This window comes from Parasteatoda tepidariorum, chromosome 6, assembly GCF_043381705.1.
Source record: "Parasteatoda tepidariorum isolate YZ-2023 chromosome 6, CAS_Ptep_4.0, whole genome shotgun sequence".
NCBI classification, from domain to species: Eukaryota; Metazoa; Arthropoda; class Arachnida; order Araneae; family Theridiidae; genus Parasteatoda; species Parasteatoda tepidariorum.
In genome coordinates, this window is record NC_092209.1 from 2,280,940 (window position 1) to 2,301,656 (window position 20,717).

At 28.1% G+C, this 20,717-nt stretch overlaps 1 protein-coding gene across 1 annotated transcript in view; it reads right to left on the bottom strand.

The window, feature by feature from the left end:
• LOC107444531 (bridge-like lipid transfer protein family member hobbit) overlaps positions 1–20,717 on the bottom strand; it is a 105,902-nt gene that overhangs the window by 3,554 nt on the left and 81,631 nt on the right. The window contains exons 43-48 of the mRNA XM_016058688.3: positions 13,664–13,781; positions 12,899–13,131; positions 9,826–9,922; positions 6,887–7,091; positions 4,719–4,837; positions 1,255–1,467 (exon numbers count right to left, since the gene is read on the bottom strand). Coding sequence (XP_015914174.1) covers positions 1,255–1,467; positions 4,719–4,837; positions 6,887–7,091; positions 9,826–9,922; positions 12,899–13,131; positions 13,664–13,781 — 985 coding nt within the window. The remainder of the gene's footprint in view (positions 1–1,254; positions 1,468–4,718; positions 4,838–6,886; positions 7,092–9,825; positions 9,923–12,898; positions 13,132–13,663; positions 13,782–20,717) is intronic.

The following is a 20,717-nucleotide window of genomic DNA, read 5'->3' on the forward strand; positions in this document are numbered from 1 at the left end:
TTCAAATGTAATTTTTTAATAAATAATAAGAAATATTTTTTTTGTTAAATTAATAATAATAGCAATAATATATATATATATATATATATATATATATATACTAGCTGAATATCAATTTTTCATACAAAGTGTACAAAAAAGTATCAATTAATCAGTACTGTCCAGCAATTCAAAATCATGCACGAAACTGCACGACAAATAATTACGCAAATAATAAAGCCGAAATTATTCTAACATTATAATTAGATGCTTTTCTCGATGGCTTTAAGTTATTAGTTTAAGGAAAACACATGTTTAGTAATTCATCCCATCAAAATAAAGATTAACTGTATTCCGTATTATCTGACATAATGCTGTTGCTCAAGGTTACCATAATTAAGCTAATTTCTGCTGAAGCATATATCTTCGAGGGACTGTAATTTTTTTTAAATGTACAGTATTGCTGCAGCTGTAATACACATCAAATTTACTCATAAAATACTTCGTACCTATATTAGAGTATTTTTTATACCTATGAAAACTGTATCCATCAAAACTCCACCATGCTGCCCTAGTATGTTTCTCCATAATGAATAAGTATATTTTCTCCATAAATTTTGTTTTTTAAGTTCATAGCTTGTTTTTGCTTCAATTAGTACCTATTACCAAAATTAATTAAATATTGTTGACATCAATAATAGTTTGCTGATTTTTTTACACTCTATAAATGAATTAATAACATTTCCTCAATAATTTTGTCTTTTCGTATATAGCTTTTTACTTTATTTCATACTTCAATTAGTAAATTTTACCAAAACTAAACTAATTAACATTGGCTTTTTTTTAGTTATTCTTCTCGAATTAATTCCCTTTCGGTATACAGACATGTACACTCAAATTCTTTATTTTATTATATGCAAAACAGTAAAACAAATGAATAAACTTAACACAACTTATAAAAAAGGTAACTTATTTTATTTCATATTGAACATTTTCTTTTTTACTAGCATTAATTTCAATTCATACAGCTTACTCTTTTTTTACTTTAAAATAATATTTTATTTGAAAAATTAAAACTCAAATTTTGAAAATGATAAATAATTTTGAACGTACAATAATTTTCAAAAAATGTATAATTACAATGACAACACTTTGAAATCTAATTGATGTCATTTTAGTATCAATCAATAAATGGTAATCATTAAAATGAAAAGAATAAAACTGAAAATAATATAATAGAATTTAAAGTAAATAATAGTATAATCTGTAACATACTTGAGATAAAAGAATCTTTTTGGCATCGTTTTTCAAAGCCATCAACAAATCCAGCCAAGTCCATGTTTTATTGTGATATTCAATGGTTGATAACAACAAACTAAGCTCATGCACATCTTCGATGTTTTTATCCTTTTTTCCTTTGTAACTCACACGCAGAGGGACTTCGGGTATTTTTATGGAGAAAAATGTGTGGTTTTTATCAGCCCTTTCCTGGAAAAGAAAAATACATCAATGAAATATATTTATAAATCTAATGTGTTTCTAACCACAAGCCTTAGTTTCCTTCAAAGCTCTTCCACCTAGGAAATAAAAAAACTATAGTTTAAGTACCTTACACTTGTTGTAGAATATTTAACTATATAATATTTAACAGTAGAATACTTAACTGGGCTATAATATTTAACCGTATACGCCATCTTACAGTAGAAAAATAAATAGGCTTTATAATGGACAAATAAATTCAATGCTTTGGAAGTTATTTAATTTTTTTAAATATTGCAAATGTGGCAAAATTTTTCACCTAGATGAAAACAATAAAAATCAATGCCTTATTTCCATTTTTTTGCAGATTTTAATGAGCCCAGATAATACAGTGTAAGAGTCGCTTTTTAAATAAAAAAAATTGGCCCACAAACACTTTTCATTCTTACAAAACTAAAGCTTTTCATTATCATTATTCCAATTATTTTATTTATGCTATCATTATTATTTAATCATTGTTATTCACATTATTTCAAAAGATGGCATTAAAAGTTTCAAGTCAATATTTTTGTACAAATTGGTGACAATGATAGATTGCATTAAACTACTAAAAAACTAAACAGTTTTTTATAGCATAATAGAGTTTCAAAAAAACATATAAAACATAACATAAAAACATAAACTTTTAAAAAAACATATTTTTAGTTATTTTAACATTAAAAATGAAAAAGAAGGTTCTTGGTGTAAATTTTTACATAAGTGAGCATATTTATTATAATCTCTTAAAAGATAAGAGTTTTTATATGAGAAAAAAAAAGGCAAATTTTAGAAATATTCTTCTTCTATTTTCGGAACAGTGAGTAGCTTCCTAAAATACTAATTACAATATGAGGGCTTTGTGGTATTGCTTTTATGATGTTTTGTTACTTTTATCTTTGCTGCACTGCTACAATTACTTTAAAGTTTTAGTTTCTCTTTCATAAGTTTTCACCTGCCCTTTTCTGCCCTTAAATAATTTAGCCAAAATTAAAAAAAAAGAAATAGCAAGTATAGCCCTACTTATTTTGTGATGGTGGTAACAACCAATAAGAGTTGAGTATGCTTTGGGGGCTTGGTTAGAGGAGGTGAGAGAAAAGGGAAGGACACATGGTTTTGGAGAGCTGAGGTTAAGACACAAAAAATATGAGGATCCTCAACAGCTAAGTTATGTTATAAAATTTTCTATCACCCCTTAATTATTTTTTTATTTATTTTATATATTAGCAGTGCAGCTTCATAATGTATAATTTCATGTTAATTTTTTTTATGTACCTATTATTAATTGGAGTGAATGCCTTCCTGGAACAAAATTTGTAACTCTAAATATCTTAAATGATCTATATTAAATAAATAGTTTTAACACCTTGCAATTAGTGATCATTCTAATGATCTTGTTCTCTTACTTAAGAGTATATTATTTTAAATTGTTATTCATTTTTATTCTTATCTTAATGTGTGTGGTGATGAACTGAACATCACCACAGCTTTCACTTAATACAAAAAGCTTTTTAAAACACAAAATTCTTAAATGAAATTTTTAAATTTTTCCGGATATTTTTGTAAAACAAACAAGAGTGTTTTTTACACAATTTAAAAAAATCTAATTTCTGTGATTCGATTCCCTATGATTCGAAAATGATTTCGTACGCCGCGTCTATAGTATAGATACTATAGTCAGCCTTAAGTATTAGAAAATAGCATCACCCAAAATCATATTTGTCTCTGAATCTACCTATAATGGACACAAATATTGGAGAACTTTTTTTTAAAATGTTGCTTTTAGTGAATTGATATAATTTAATATATACTTCTCCCATACCTCCAAAATACCTGTAATGTGTCATCTATTGGCACACATGTTACAGTTTCGTCATCTCTCTAGTTTTTAGTCAATTTTATAATTCTTTGCAAAAGTCACATTCAAATATAGTATGTGTCTTGTTGCCTTAGGGGCTAGTTGTTTTAACGTTTGTAATTTAACTAAATAGCCAGCTGTTAACTTCAAAAAAAAATTTTTTGTTTTTTTATTTTAAATTTTTTAAGGTTTTTGTTTTAGATGTTAACAACAAAAATGTCAGAATGCAATTAGAAAAATATACCTAAGAAACAAACGTGTGCATTAATTTATCTATTAGTAAGAAATTTCTGCAGCATGGCAGAAATTTTGGTAGCTATAAACTCTATGTTTCAATAAAAATGAATTTGAAAGGTCAGGAAATTCATTAACAAGTTTTTCACTCAATTTCAAAAACATTTTGGACCATTAAACACAGCATTTTATATCAGAAAAAAAAAATTTTTTTTCTTTGAAAAATTTAATATATGAATCCAAGAAACAGTTTGAAACAAGCTATTGTAATATGAATTCTTTTTGCAGAAATATAAATTTGATTTTGATTTAAAATAAGATAGTTTCGACCACATTGCAGCAAAATGTTTCTTAAAAATATTTATTACAAATCTTAGAATTATTAGCATCAATAATTGATTGTATAATAATTATTATTCATTAATTCTTAGAGTGGCTATCTCCCCCAGTCTTGTTACAATATTTTTCAGGTATTTGGAAATAAAAAAAAGCATTATCTGGGTAATACTTTTTTTTAAACAAAATCTTTGTTAATTCTAGGTGGCTAAAAACCTTTTTAGAGTTTCAGCCCTTTTCTTTATAATTTAATATATTTTATACCCATTACATAGTTAAAAATAAAAGTTATTAAAAAAGGAATTATTAGCTCGAGAGAAGCTAATTTTAAATTTGCGTTAATAATTACCTTGAATTTAGTTTTTATGTGTTATTATATTAGTTTCAATTTGAATAACACGCATTCAATTATTTTTTTAAAGCAATTATACACTGAATTTTAGTAGTACTTAACAAATGTTGAATAATTTTATTTACATACATATATTTACATATTGTACATACGTGCATTATTACAATGTCAGTCATATAGAAAAAATTCTTAATTACTTAACAGTAAAAATCTTTTCTCAATTTAGAATTTAAAAACATAACGTTTCAAAAATGTGACTGCGATTCAAAAACAAGTTCACTTAACAAAGCATAATGAATATTAGAATGAACAAGAAAACAGACACTATTTTCCTGTCATTAAATTACAACATTTCTAGACTTTTTTTCACAATACCTAAATTTAATTTAATAGTAAAATATATATATTTGAGAAAGCATAAGAAATTGTAAAAAACTGACTTGCCTTCATTTTTTCAATATCATCTCTCTCCCCATAAAAGGTTGCAGATCGTTTCTGTTTGAATGGTTTCTTATTAGATGAAGAGACAGGTTCCTCATCTTCTGAGTGATCATCTCCTTTCTCTGCATAAATATAATTAATGACAAAGATTTAACCTTTCTTTTTTTTCAACATTTAAAGCGGAAATCAAATCGTATAGGATTGATGAGATTTTTATTCTGGACATGGCTCAAAATGCTTGCTTAAGAGACTAGATAATTGATTACATTTTTTAAACTTCTCTTATGAACATTGTTCTTTTTTAAAAGGTGAAACTAATGGATTCCAATAAGCTTGCAATAGGATGTCATGCATTTTCCTAAATCACTTTTTAAAATTCAACCTTTTTTTCGCATAATTGCATATTTTTTTTAGTTTTTTAAAACAATTTTTAAAGTCAGTAGTTGTCTTCACATGGTTACCACAGTTCCTATACATTTATAAGAGTGGTATAAGACTTACGAATTTAGATTTTTAAAAATCACTTTAACATTTTAAGAGTCCTGAATATGAAGAGATCGCCTGAAAAGTTTCATCTATACACCGAACCACCCCAATCCTGAAATCCGGGATTTAGTCTCGTAAAAATTATATTTAATGTTTTTAAAGAAAGTGAGGAATAGTAAGTACGAAATTCCTCTTTTGAGTAGAACATTAAAAAGGCACATTTTGAGATATGTTTATTTTCTTAAGCATGCCATTTGGAAGTGTAGAGAATAAAAAGCTATACTGTATTGAGTAGCAAGAAAAGTAAGTAATGAGCAACAAAACAAAAATTGTAACTAGTGTTTAAATAAATAAAATAAGTGTCATATAATGAGAATAAAGAAAATTAGAAAGAATAACCAGATATGATGATATAGAAAAATTCCTTTCCAAAAAATTTATTTGCTTGAAGTAGTGACAGATTAAGAAATTTTTACAAAACTGGAATATTTGTGAATATACAAAGGAGTTGAAAAGTATGGAAACGGTTCAATATTTTGGATAATACAGATTAGATCAAAAATTTAAAGTTACAAGTAAAATGTAGAATAAAAATTGATTAATGGTTTCCTGCGGGACTGCGCCAATATGATCGATGTGGTTACCATTATTCAGAGTTATCTATATATTGATTATTCCATAAATAAAATTCACAAACAGTAGGTTTAATCTACCAAAATACTCATAAAATTTTTTTTAAAAAAACAGCAAATTTAATTTTCAAAAATACTGGTCCAATACGGATTATTTTTATTTTACACGTCATTAGTTCACGTTTTTCACAGTCTATGTAGTGAACTTCAATCTAAGGAATTTCTCTTTGCCGTTGTCACTCATATTTCTATTCTTTCTTTATCACAGTTGTCTTTCAGACACTTTAACCAGAGTCTAGAAATCAAACAAAGGAAAAGTGAAATTTCACAAATTATTGCACTACTTTCACGAATACAGGAGTAACTTTCTTGAAAAGCATGAGATGAAAGTGGCCCAATGATGCATCAAGAATTCATTTTATTTGTAATAGGCCGAAATTAACTGTCAAGTAATTTCTATGATTAACTTCTGTATAAAAATGAATGGAATGTGAAGGAAAAGCATATTTAGCTATGATCATTTAAAACTATTGTAAGCTAGAGATGAAAAATAGTTGACTGGAACAAAGTCGTGGCTATATTCAGAAATCCCTGTTTAGAGGTTCACCTAATGTATATACTACGGAAGACGTTTAGTTCCAAACACTTATGGCAGTTCTTTGGAGGTTGTAATTGTTTAGAGGTGAAGGAGGTATAACAGTATTTTCAAAAGACTTTTAACCTCACCACATGTGGAAGAACAATTTAAAAATCCTAATTTGACCTCCATAGCCTTTTAAAACACAGATGGTTTTGTAATTGACAAAAATAAATTCAGAGTGCAAATTGTTTAAAAATTTGGAATATTCAATAAAAAGTAGTTATTAAATGCACATGGAGTGCATTAACAACCAAAAATTGGCAATTGTCCTACAATTTTGTAATCATAATTTGTTATACTCAATCGTCCCGTGGTTGGTGGTAACCATTAATTTCACCTTATGAAAAATAACAGATTATAGTTCAATTATTGTTCTTGAAAATGGCATAAAAAAGATGAGTCATTAATCATACCCGTGTCTCTTCCTGGGAAAAAGAACTTCAACATAGCCTTGTAGAGTGCTTCAGTGAGTCCAATGGTTATAGGTACAAGGTTCACTTCCAGATGTTCTTTAATTGAAATTCCTCCCACTGGAGCCTTCTCACGGCAATATATTCTTAACAGGCACTGGCGGTCTAGAGGAATCTTTGACTGCATTTCTGTTGGTTGCAATACAACCTAAAAGTTTTTCTATTCATTATAATTAATAGATCAGTAAATTACAATAGCTATTTAGGAGAAATCTATGTGAAAAGAAAATGAAATGCTTTTCATTATTGAGAATTAGAAGTGCGCATTGCATCTCATTGGTGGAAATTCCTAGATTCATTAATTTCTTTTAAAGAGTTCAACTTAAAAAATAAAATACCTCCAAGTTAAATAAAACTGAACAAAAATATTTGCATAATTGTAATTGGCATAACATTTAATACAAAAATAAGGTCAAAAGGCTAATAGTTAATAGATTTTGATTATGAAAATTAATAGATACATAAACTAATCTTTAATGCATGAATATTTAATATTAACTCAGTTGTTTTGAGAAAGTAAAACTTTAAAATCATAATTAGGAAACTTAAGAAAATATATATCTATTTATATTATATAGAGATATTGCTTTTATCCATTTATTGAAGAATAAGACAAATATTTTACTAAAATTTATAAAGTAATTTAATCATGTACAAGAAACTGACAATTTGAACCATGGCATAGGGGACGGCAAAAGCCCGAAGTCTGGTATATTCTGCTTTTTAGTAGTTGAACCTAGGATTTACCAAAGTGGATGGGTAAAAATAAGTATCTTTTAATATGATTCCATTTTGGAATTTAACCAAACTTTTGTGGTAATACCTAAAAGATATTACGTTCTCATAAAAGCCCAAACTGATGGATTACTTATGATAGAATTTCGACGAGACCCAGTCCGTCACAGCATCCTTGAGTACGTCCTCCGAGTTAAATGCGCTTCCCTTTCAGGTGTTTCTTCAGTGAACCAAACACATGGAAATCGCAGGGCGACATGTCCGGACTGTAGGGTGGAAGGTCCAACGACTCCCATTTGAACTTAGCGAGCTCCATGTGTGTGACACTGGAGACGTGTGGACGCGCCTTATCATGGAGCAGAACCACACCCTCCGTGAGCAGCCCTGGTCTTTTGTTCTTGATGGACCTGCGTAGGCGTCGGAGTATCTCACAGTACACATAGGAATTAATGGTTTTTCTGTGCTCGAGTTTCTATTCCTCATACGGACTGCCGCATAATTTGGACGCCGCTTTTGATAAGAGCCTCTGCTCTCTCCTGCGCATGCGGGCTCCCGCACATGCTCCGATCCCAGTCAGAGACTTCAATCGCTTCTCGAGATGTCTTGCTACGTTCTCCCATGGCGGAATATGCAAATATTTAACTGTTACGTTTTTACGGCGTTTCGTACCTTTTCATTTGATCACTCCTTGCATTAAAAAAATAAACAGCCGTACTTATTGATTGAGTGATTGATTTGGCAAAAACAATTTAACCATTGTCAACTGCCCACTTTTAAGGAAAAGCACAGTACACTGAATATAGTGTGTCTCAAAAAGGTTAAAACACACTTTAATGTTTTTAATTGCAAATATAGACAAAAGAAGTGATCAAAATAAGGTGTTATTTAAGATTATGTCGATGGAACTGTCTTTGCAATTATTTCTCAAAGAGTTATAAGAAATTTTAAAAAAACAATCCAGTATTTATGCCACTTCATAATTATGACCCCATGTGATAAAGCAGAACTAATGCAAAATTCTCTCGATAACTAGCGAAGAGAGTTCGATAACTTTTAAAACTAATTGTGGCAATAGTTAAAAAAATCCTGTGTTTTGGGCTTTTACTGGAAGGTATTGATAACTCATAAGTTTTACCGCAAAGGTTTTGCGAGCCGCTTTGGTAAATCGTAAGTTGTACTCTCAATACCTAAGAAACCAAAGTTTACTAAACATCTGGCTTTTAAAGTAAGACATACATAATCTTGGTGTCTGCTGCTGAAGCTAGAACTAACTGTTTTATTGGAATTAATGAGACATGAATTATTTTATCAATAATTTATAAAAAATAATTTAGGAGATGGGCAAGAGGAAAAAAGACAAGAAACAGGACTGAAAAATGGCAGGAGACACTGGTGGATGACATATGATTAATTTTGATAACAAATAACAAACTTTAATAGTTGAAGTTGAATAAAATTAGTATACAATTATAAAACAAGATAATGATGAAATGATGAGTGACTATTTACACTAAAAAATACTCTATACAAGATGATAAATTACTATACAAGAATGATGTTAACCTACGTACAAGACAAGGATAAAAAATCAAATGCTTTAAAAAATTAAGTGAAGAGGATCAATCTCTCTCATGGTTAAACTATTAAAACCATTTTACACCTTTTTAAAAGAGCATAAAAATCTTTTAGATATTAGATTTAAAGAAAAACCACATTTAAAAAATGCATCCTATATACAAGGAAAAATATTATACATGTGTATTTTAACATTACAAAAGATACAAATTATTTAAAATCTTTTTATTATCCTACATTTAAAAAATAGTTTTCCAAATTATATATTTTTTTTAGGTTAGTGGAGAAGTGGATAGATTTTAATTATTTATTGACTTATATAAACTTAAGTAAAATTAAAAAAGAATTACTGATCAAAATTAATAAATATTTTTTTCAAAAAGAGAATTGTTTTATTTTTAACTGAAGAATGAATATGTTTCTGAAGAAAGGGAGTTTGTAAAAATAAAAGTTTGTGTAACAGTTACTGCAAATTGCAGTGAATTGTGTATGTATTGGTGAAGATTACAGAGTACCTATTAAGCGAATGCTTAAAAAACTATATTTTGGAGTGAATTAGAAATGGTTTTTACCTTGTATGTTTGATTGGGTAGGAGATTAGACATCTTTACATAGCCAAGTTCTAAAAGATGCTCAACCGAATCATCTGTCTTTGCAACTTTGGAATACCTGAAACATGATAAGCACAGTTTTTTTAATAAGAAAATGATACTAACTAAATAAAATAAGCAAAAAAAAATAATCATAGCTAAAAAATAAAAAACCAAAATTCTATAATATCTGATATATATAACCATAATAATTAATCATAATTTATAAATATAAAACCATAAAAGGTGAATAAATAGAAAAATACATTGTAAATAAATGGAAAGTATGTATTCCTTAAAAAATATTATGTCTCATATTATACTATAATACAAGGTTCCTAGTCTTTTTACAAAGCAAAAATTTACGGCATGTTAAAAAAAAATTAAGGACTCTTTTGAAAAATTAAGAACCATAAAAATAGTAAGATTGTTCATCGTACATATACTACCTGTGGCAGTGCTGATTATTTACCTTTTAAAAAAAGAAAAAATCAAGAAATAAAAAAATAATAATAAAAACAAAAACATTTTTATTATAATGTAAGTACTGATTGTATTAATTAACAGGGCTTGAAAAACAGGGTCAGGACCCGACAATTCTTGCAAATCTGGGTCAGTTTTTTAAAAAATATTTTCAGATTGTCAAAGGCCAACGACATTTATGAAGCTAATCTGTATTCCATTTTTAATTATTTCATTGAAATTGAATTACAAAATTAAATGCAGAAATTAAGATTTGCAATTTTTTTTCATATATTTAAAAAAAATTCACATATTTCAAATACTCTTATACTTTTTCATATATTTAAAAAAAAAGAGTAAATAAAGAGATTTGGGAAAAACATTGAAAAAATTATCACAAATTTTTATATTTTGCTACTAGATATGCATCACATATTCAGTTGTGAGCCAATCTTGCTAAATATTCAACTACGCTAAAAAAAATCTTTTTTTTCTTTCTATTAATAAAATATTTTATTTATAAGGGTATATATTAAAAAAATGAATACTAAAAAGTTGTTTTAGAGTTATGCATGAGAGTAGTTTTTTAAACTATGTCATGTTAAGTCCTATTTCAAGTAAAACCAGGCCATACTAATATCTAAGCACCTGAAATCATTCCATTTTTTTTTCATTAGGCTTAATTTAATACTTTTTTTAAATTTATTGCAATAAATATTGGTATGAAAAAATTTAAAAGAATAAAAATATAATTATGTTTGAGAAGACTTATAATTTTCAAACCAATATGTTTTTTATTAGTTCTCAGGAAAACAACTAAATAAAAAGGTGTAAAACGATTTTTCAATGGTATCAATGCATTCTTATGACTAGAAAATTGATGAGGTTAAGAAATTGTTTTTTTTTTTCATCATTTACAGATAAATATTTCTTTATCATTCCTAATATTATTCTCTACAATTATTATGATTTGATATCTTATTTTTATCGCGAATTAACAACTTAAAACTGAAAGTGGCATTATTTTATTAAAATATCACCTGTAATATCACCTTATTAGGTAACGTTTTGCAAAAAAACATGGAAAAATTTTAAGAAAAACATATTGAAAATGGTATGTAACTTAACCATTTTGATATAATTATTAAACAGCAAATGTGTTATATATACTTAATTAACTTTACATAATATTATTAAACAATCTGGCGAAAAACATAAACTAATTTTAAAGCAACCGAAAGTTAAATAGAAATTTTTAAAAAAATGAAAAAAGAAATAGTATATTGAGTTGCAATGTTAACTGAATAAAATTATTATTGGGTAAACTATATTTGAGGGTGTCCCTTGATTCTTGCCAAGTTGTGATCGCCTAGCTTGGCGATGTTGAAACCCAATTGTGATTCTGATTGGTTTAGATTTTAGCGTTATTTTTAAATGTTCAACGGTATATGGAATTTCAGAGGTCCGTTAGTTCTACGTTGGATACCGGCTGGTAAGGTTACTTTTGAATCTGGTATGTGGGCAGTCATAAAAAGGGATTTAAGAAAAAAATGTCACCGCTAGTCCGGTNAGAGGTCCGTTAGTTCTACGTTGGATACCGGCTGGTAAGGTTACTTTTAAATCTGGTCAATCTGGTATGTGGGCAGTCATAAAAAGGGATAGAAAAAAATGTCACCGCTAGTCCGGTATTATGGACGCCATTTTCGATTCGTATTTCGTTGAATTTATTCATTTTACTTATATTGGGTTAATTTTAAGTTTTGGCCGATGATTTGCTTAAATTTTCCAACGTTTTATTGAAAAATCATTATGTTTTGGCCGCCATTCCTGTTACCAAGATGCTCCGCGCAACCAGGAATAGCGCTAAACATAAGTCGCCAATTTCGCCAAGGGGCACCCTCAAGTATATTTTTCCCTTATTATTAAATTTTATTCTAATAGACATTAATAACAAAAAGTTTGGGATCCTTTAATTGAGTAGATTAAAATTTTTATGTAACAATCTGCTTATCCAACGTAGAATTACGCCATTCTTATAATAATAATAAAAACAATCCTCCTAAACGTTTAATTTAGACATCAAACAAAATCAAAAGCGTAATAATAACAGTCCAGGGCAATTCTAGCTTTTAAACCAGGGAAACAAACATATTTATAGGAAAACAATAACTTTATGACTTATATCAATTTTATGCTCATAACCAATATAAAAATTAATGTGGGAAAATTGGATCCTACCATGTCATTTTCTGGCCAATAAAAATGTATTGACAATAATGGAAAACTGCGACACCATCATTAGATTTTTATCTACAGTAAGATATCAAAATGCAAACAAATAACAACAGGAAAACTTTCTCATTGTGTCATCCTAAGTTATCTGGTCATAATTTGCTTACATTTTAATATTTTTAAAACATTTTTTCAGCATTTGAAACTTTCATGGTTTATCTGAAATTACTTTTCTAAACTTATATCAATTTTACGTTACTTGTGAAGGTGAAAAAGCATTTGCCATGAAGGATTTCTGTTCTCTGAAAGTGGCTTTTTTTCTCCACAATATTAATAATATGTGTTAAAATAATAAACTTACAAAAAATTGCTGAGTATCAAGTCTGATATTCCCAGTTGACCATCAGCATCCGTCAACCTCCATTGAGCATGCTTGAAGCACACTTCTGATCTGCGAGAGGGAGAGACCCCTTTGTCATGGGAGGATGCCCTTTGGCGGGATCGGCTAGCAATGATCTGTGTCTCCTTGAAACAGCTGATCATCATTGTCAATTCTTCATTCATGGAGTTCAGTTGTTCTTTATGCTCATAGATCTAAAGAATTTCAAACATCCCTAATTAGAACCAACACACTTAATAATGTTAACAAATAGCAATCAGAATAACAAGCTGACAAAAAAAATTTTTTTTGAAGGTTTTAATTTTTCTATTAAAATTATTAAGATCCTCCCGCAACTTGGCAAGCACCCTAACTTTTAATTACCATGCTAGAAATGAGCTCCTACCCTTCCTTCCAAACTTTTGCTACACAAGAGAAAAGTATGCCATGACAGATTAAACATGCACTTTGCTGCATATGCACACACGTTACTTTGTCAGCAATCAGGATTGAACTCAAGAACCCCGGGCTCTCCAATGGTGTCAACTTAACTAACTGCATCATTCATTCAATAGATTTTGATAAAAATTTTCATTTTTCTCACTTAAATATTAATTTTAAATATAATTTAAATATAAATTTAAAAAGGATTCACTATATTTTATTTCTGATGAGGATTCTCAAAATACATATCAATATTAGTGATGCATAAATTATGAACAGTGAACACATTCATCATTCAAATACCTGATTGTCCAACATGTGCAGTTGATCTAAATAATCTCCTCTGTCAGGGTTCTCCAAATATTGTTTATGCTTGACGTATGCTTCCTTTTCTAATCTTCTCGAATTAGACAGCAAAGATCTGTAGGAGGACAAAGAAAGTGAATAAGTATATATACATATATATATATATATATATATACATACAGTAGAGCGCCGATTATCCGAACTCTTATTATCCGAACGTCTAATTATCCGAACTGTGTCTGAATTAGTTTTTTTTTAAAGTTTAGAATACTTTTTAACCTATCGACAATTTTTCTAAATTGAGAAGAATAAATAATACCCCCTACATCTGAAGACCATATTTAATTTACAACCTTTTTAGCAGTTTTCTTATAGTAGCCATACATACATGTACTGTGATACAGTTAAACCTACATACCCCTTTAGCCCTTTACAACAGAAAATTATCTTCCAAGAATGCAAGCTCCATTTTGATAGTCTACAATGGTTGGAATGCAGAAGGAGTTTATGAATTGATAAGTTCTGAAGTTCTATAATTGGGGAATGGGTAGTTGCAACTTATGGTTAATAATTAGTGATTACAGTGCTTGGAATCTTAAATCTTGGAATAAAATTCTTAACAGAAAAACAAACGAAACTGAAGTTTCAGAACCAGTAGATCTTTCGGATGAAAATGATGAAATTGTTGTTGAAATTTTGAATGATAATCGGAACTCTACAGACGAAGTGAAAGAAGTAGGTGATCAAGTTCAAGACAGTGGACCTTCTCATATAGAAGCATGCAATCCATTAGATTTCGCAATGAATTGGCTAGAACGTCAAAATGATGTTGATCCAGTTCAGTTGATTTATTTAAAAAGAATAAGGGATAAATGGCTGCTAAAAAAAACGATAAGTGATAAATGGCTGCTAAAAAAACGCATCTTCTTTGAAACGAGATCTTCGCTGGATTTCTTTTGCAATGGAAAATAATAAAAAATGTTTTAAAATCAGTAATTGAAAAAAAGTATTAAAAAACTGAAATATGATAAAAATAATTCAAAATGAAAAAAAAAAGTTTAAAAAAAATTTATTTAAAAATATTTAAAAATTGAAAAAGGAAAAAAAATTTAAACACGCCAGAGCTATTTTAGATAGTACTGCCAGTCCTAAGCCTACAAAAGGTGCGAAGGGAAGTTAATGCATAAATAATAATCATTTACACTAGATTTTAAACAACTTTCCAATTATCCGAACTTTTCATTATCCGAACCATGTTCGGTCCCGAGCAGTTCGGATAATCGGCGCTCTACTGTGTGTATATATATATATATATTCTTTGGTGTTCATCATGGCATAAGGAAGTTTTAGTTTTACATATCATTATTTCAGTACAGTATGGATAAATAACTGATTTTTAAAAAACAATTGCAAAAGAAAATTCATAAAATTATAACTTGATGAATCAATTTGAAATTTTAACTTAAGATTTTTTGCTATTACTATTAATAGGTAGAAATACTTTCTTATTCCTTTCAAAGTAGACAGAAAAATGTATTTAATATTTTACAGAAAAATATATATAAACACTTTTTAAGAATTGGTTTTTCACTTATTTAATTCTTTATTTTTTAATTATAATATCAGTCTCCTATATTTATATAAAACTTAAATAAGAAAAATATTTTCATAAAACACTAAAATTGTGAGTCATCAGTGACTGACTGAGTGAAATAAGATATAAAACTAAAAAATTTACATTGTATTAAATAATTTGATGAAAGTTTATTTAATTTTGATTGATTGTAAATCAAATTTCTATTTATTTCAATCTGTTAGTAACGGGGACATGCTTAGGGGTGGGTGAACTGGCCAATCGCACAGGGCCGCCAAAAATTCAAGATTGATTAGTAGTGATTAGATCTGATTTTCTTTACATTTGCTAAATCTTTAACAGATTTTTAATATTCCATGAATATGAATTCATACGAGTTATTATAATTTTATTTCATTTTTTCAAAATCATAATTTGTTATAAATCATAGTTCATTTTTATAAAATGATAGATTTATCTAAAATATATTATTTGTACAGTACTCTATTATCTAAAGGTTTTGACAATAAACCATTGATATCAAATCTCATTGATAATAAATGTTTTGCTCATAGAATCAAGGAATAAGTGAATAAACAAAGAAACGAAATATTACATTTTTTTCAACAGCTTAGTTGTACTTGTAGATAAGAATATAACTTTTAAATTATAATTATTCATTTCATATCACCTTCCTATTTAAATTTACTCAGAGTATGTAAAATAATTTGCTGTTTTATTATCAAGTATTTCAATGATAACAATTTGATTTTCCATACATTTATTTCAATGCAAGTAATTTTAAAACTTATTAAATATATAATTAGGATATCTACTTAAAAATAAAGAATTAAGTCTTGCTTTGCCAAGAACAAAGTTTATTTTTGAAAATGTTTTCTGACCGAAATTAATTTACTTTTCTTTTCGCAAGTTGGTTCTCTGTCTTTGTAATTCATTAATGCTTTAAGTTTGATAAAAAAATAACTGATTTAAATTATTCAGTGATTAGTTTGTAATAATTAAATAAAAATATTAACCTTTTATTACTCATAGTGTTAAGAATTTTAGTCACAGTATTATCCAGGGATGCAAGTATCCAGGGATGCAAGAATCCAGGGATGCAAGAGGCGGTCAAAAATGTAAAAAGTGGTAGAAACTAAATTCACTTTTATTTAACTATTATCTATTTAATTATTCAATTGTAACTACCACTATGACTCACATTTCAAATTATTCATATTTAAAACAAAAATATCCTTTGCTCTCACTTTCAATAGTGAACTGAACGAAATATGATATAAAAAGATATATAATTTTAATTTTTTCCAAGAAAATTTTAAATTTTTGTAGTGTAGTCAACACTTTTTTTTTCTAAGTCATCCGTGGCAAAAATGTAAATTATTAGTTAAGTGTGATTGATACATTTTGTCAAAGTTTCGATCATTAAACGCGAAAAAAGTTTTTAAAAAAAATTGTGATTGAAAAAAATGTTTAATATATACTTTTGTTATACAAAACATGATTCCTATTAACATGATAAAATGCTTTAATGTTTTGCCCAGGTCCTTTAAGACCTTAACCCCTGGTGTGCTTCACACTCGGCCTGATGGCCATTAACTTTAAAATATGTTAATTAAAAATTTGAATGCTGAATTTAAGGGTTGAGGAGATTTTTTACAGAATATTAGAAAAACCGTTCTTTTTTATTCAGCTTTTACACAAAAGGTGCCTTACTACCTTAAAATATTATAACTATTCTATGCATTATTATTCTATTAACTATATAATACTCGAATGTTCATAAGCAAAAAAGTTTATTAGATATTATTTTAAATCTTTGCAGAATTGTATTGACTATGTCCAGAAAATTTAAAAAGTGTCTTATTGAAGCTACTTTTTTCAAGCTAGCAAAACTCATTACTTGAAGGAATCTTCACTGATTGACTTCGAATTTAAACTGTATTGTTAAAATTACTTTTTTTACTGAAGAGTGAAATGTTAATTTCCTTTTATTGCTTAGTTTTTATTGCAAATAATTTTCTGACTTTTGCTTGGTAAAGGTTTTTGAATTTTAATATAAAAACCTGCTTTCTGTGCCAAAATCAGTATATCAAAGAAGCTTTGTGTTTTTTGCAACTATTTAATTGGATAATTAAAAAAATTTTTTTTTTCATCTTAACTTAAAAATTACAAGTGCAGAAATTGTAATTGAATAACTTTCATAAAGAAAATTTACATCAAATAAGAGCTGCACAGCCTTTTGTTTTACCATATATTATTTTGTTTTGTTTATGATGAAAGAGTTTTTCAAATATTTGTCTAGCTGAAAACAAATCCAAAATCAGCCACTAGAATGACTCATCCTATCAAAATGCATGTAAAGAAAAAGATACTTTTTTTTTGTTTTTATGAGAGAAAGATAAATTTTTTTACAAAAAAAAATGTATTGTGTAAAAACTGCAAGTAAATTTTATAATATTTCAAAGATGAAGGAAATTTTGTTACAATGCAGATTAATCCCTGCAATTACAATTGCAAGGAATTACAGAAATTTTTTTCTATAAGGCTGCAAAAGGATCTACAGAAAAACAATTAGTAATGCTATAGTACAACTTAAACATTCTATCCATATTTCACGAGTTAACGCTTTTTCAGAGCAATAAGCCTATACACATGTTTATTCAAAGTATGAAAAAAATGGCTAAAACAAAATCACCATTTAAATTAGTATGTCTGTATGTCACTGAAAATAAGGGCATATAACATAACAATAATAAAGGCATATTCACAAATAGAGATAAAAGGTATTAAAAAATAGAGACTACCTGGAACAAAATAATGAATATGACTTTTCAAACATCTTTCTAAAACTGTGATTCTATAGTTGGAACTAAAATTTGTAATAGTATAATCTCACAAATCGGGACTATTCTGGAGTTCGGAAAGTTCGGATTTTGAAATATTCTGAATTTTAGATATTTTACTTCAACTTATAGATGAGTCAAAGTTATAGGCCCAATTTTTGAAATTTTTTTTGTAAAAAAGAAGAGGAATTCCATCATAAACCTGCATGGTCTTTTGCAAATTTTTCGGCAGTTATTTTAAAAATTTTCCAATAGTTTTTGAAATCTCAATATATAATTAGGGTGACCAGACGTCCCTGATTAATATCTTGGGTTACATAAACTGCCAATATTAGCTAATTTCCACTAAAAACAACAATTACTACATTTCCGTTTTATTTTAGAAAAATAACTAAAACATTTTATAATCAGGTAAACATTTTATAAATATCTAATCAATAAAGTATAAAACCATTTTTTATGAAATTGTTATTATCACTTACGACTAATTAATTTTTATAAATTCTAATTATTCTACATTTTGAAAACCTCATAATTTGTTATCGTAAAAGATATTTAGAAAAATATTTTTATTTCTTTAAAATAGATGTCAATATGGCAACAGAAACAAAAAAAAAAGAAAATGCCATTATTTGGATGATTGGAAAAACGAGTTTCCATTTATTGAACCGAATCCTGATAATTCTTCCAAAGTAAAATGTACAATGTGTGGAGCAACGTTTTCAGTTGGAAGTGGAGGACGAACAGCTATAGCAGATCACATTCTTACAATTAAACACAAAGAAGCTTTGGCAGCAAAAGCAAAAACGAAATCCGTCAAACAGTTTTGTCGTAAGCTGGATCCATCCAAAGAAGAGTTTGACTTAGCAACATATGAAGGAACGCTTGCATTTCACACCATTCGTCACAACCAATCGCTTCGCAGCATGGACTGTACTTCAAATTTACAGAAGAAATTTGTAGACAAGAAATTTTCTTGTGCCCAAACAAAATGCGAAGCTATCGCTGTCAATGTTTTTTCTCCGTGGGCATTTCTTGAATTGAAGAAAGATTTACAGTCTGTACAATTTGTAACAATATCTTACGATATTTCCAATCACAATCACGTAAAATTACTTCCTATTTTAGTGCGGTATTTTCAGTGGGACTGTGCTAAAGATGCAATTAATAATAAACTTGTATCACTAAACGAAATTAAAGGAGAAACTGCAAAGATTTTATCTTCAGAAATATTAAACGCACTATTCGAGTTCCAATTGAAGGACAAAATGGCTGGTTTGTCTGCGGATAATACTAACACTAATTTTGGAGGATTGTTAAGAAGAGGAACAGAAAATGTTCATACTAAACTTCAAACTGAGTTAGGAAGAGATATTTTTGGTTTTCGGTGTAATGCGCATATTATACATAATGGCGCTAAAACTGCTTTTGATTGTTTGCCTGTAGATATTGAAGTTATGGTATCTAAACTTTTTAGTTGTTTTAAAATTTACACAGTCCGAATTGAAAGACTGAAAGAATTTTGCTAGTATGCTGACTAAGAATATCATCAAATTTTAGGACACATTCATGTTAGGTGGTTGACATTACTTCCTGCTGTAGAAAGAATTCTTAAAATTTATTCATCTCTTAAAAAATTTATGTTGTCTGAAAAAAAGTGCCCAAAAATCTTGAAGAATTATTTTGAGAGTGAAACAACCGAGTTATGATTGTTTTTTGCGCATTCGCATGCTGCAATTTTTAATCAAAGCATCTTGAAAATTGAAGGCGATGACAAATTTGTTATTGAATCTGGAGCTGTTGTCAAGGATTTGATATTTAAATTGAAAGCACGAAAGAATGCCAAATTTGTTCGACTTGTTGTAAAACCTGAATTGACTAAATTGATTGCTGAGAATATCATTACTGAAGATTCTTATTAGGAAACGTCGAAAGAATTCTATGAAGCTGCGATTTCATATTTAGAAGCTTGGAACGATAACAACGATTATATGTCTGATTTGAAGTGCCTTCTTTTAGATTGTAAGCCTTTACGGTCTGAATTCGACGAGGCAGTTCTGTCTCTCTTCAAAATGTGCAATTTTGAATGTTAATTCTGACGATTTATTTGACGAGTTTACTTATCTTGAAGGTTATTTGGATTCAAAAGATGATAAATGGTACCAATCCGTACACATAACAGACAAATGGCGCGAAATAAACAATTATTTTCAAAAAAACGATATACCATTTACAAATATCAAAAGAATTGTTGAGCTTGCAATGTGCTGGCCAAGCAGCAATGCGCCTGTAGAACGGGTATTTTTGGGCATAAATAACTATTGGACTAAAGAAAAATCGCGAATGGATGTGAATACAGTGAAAGCGGTTTTATCTGCACTGATTAATTTTGATTTTTCATGTGACATATTATCTCAATTACTCGAAAAAAATCCTGAAATTTTAAAGAAGATTCATTCTTCAGAAAAATATGGTGTTTAGAAATAGTATAATTTTAAAAGCAATACAATTGTTTTGTTAACAGATTTTAAAATTGTGTAAAAATGTTATGATCACGATTTTAACGATATAATTTATATACTAAATTATAAAAAAAATGTAAACGAAAAAAAAA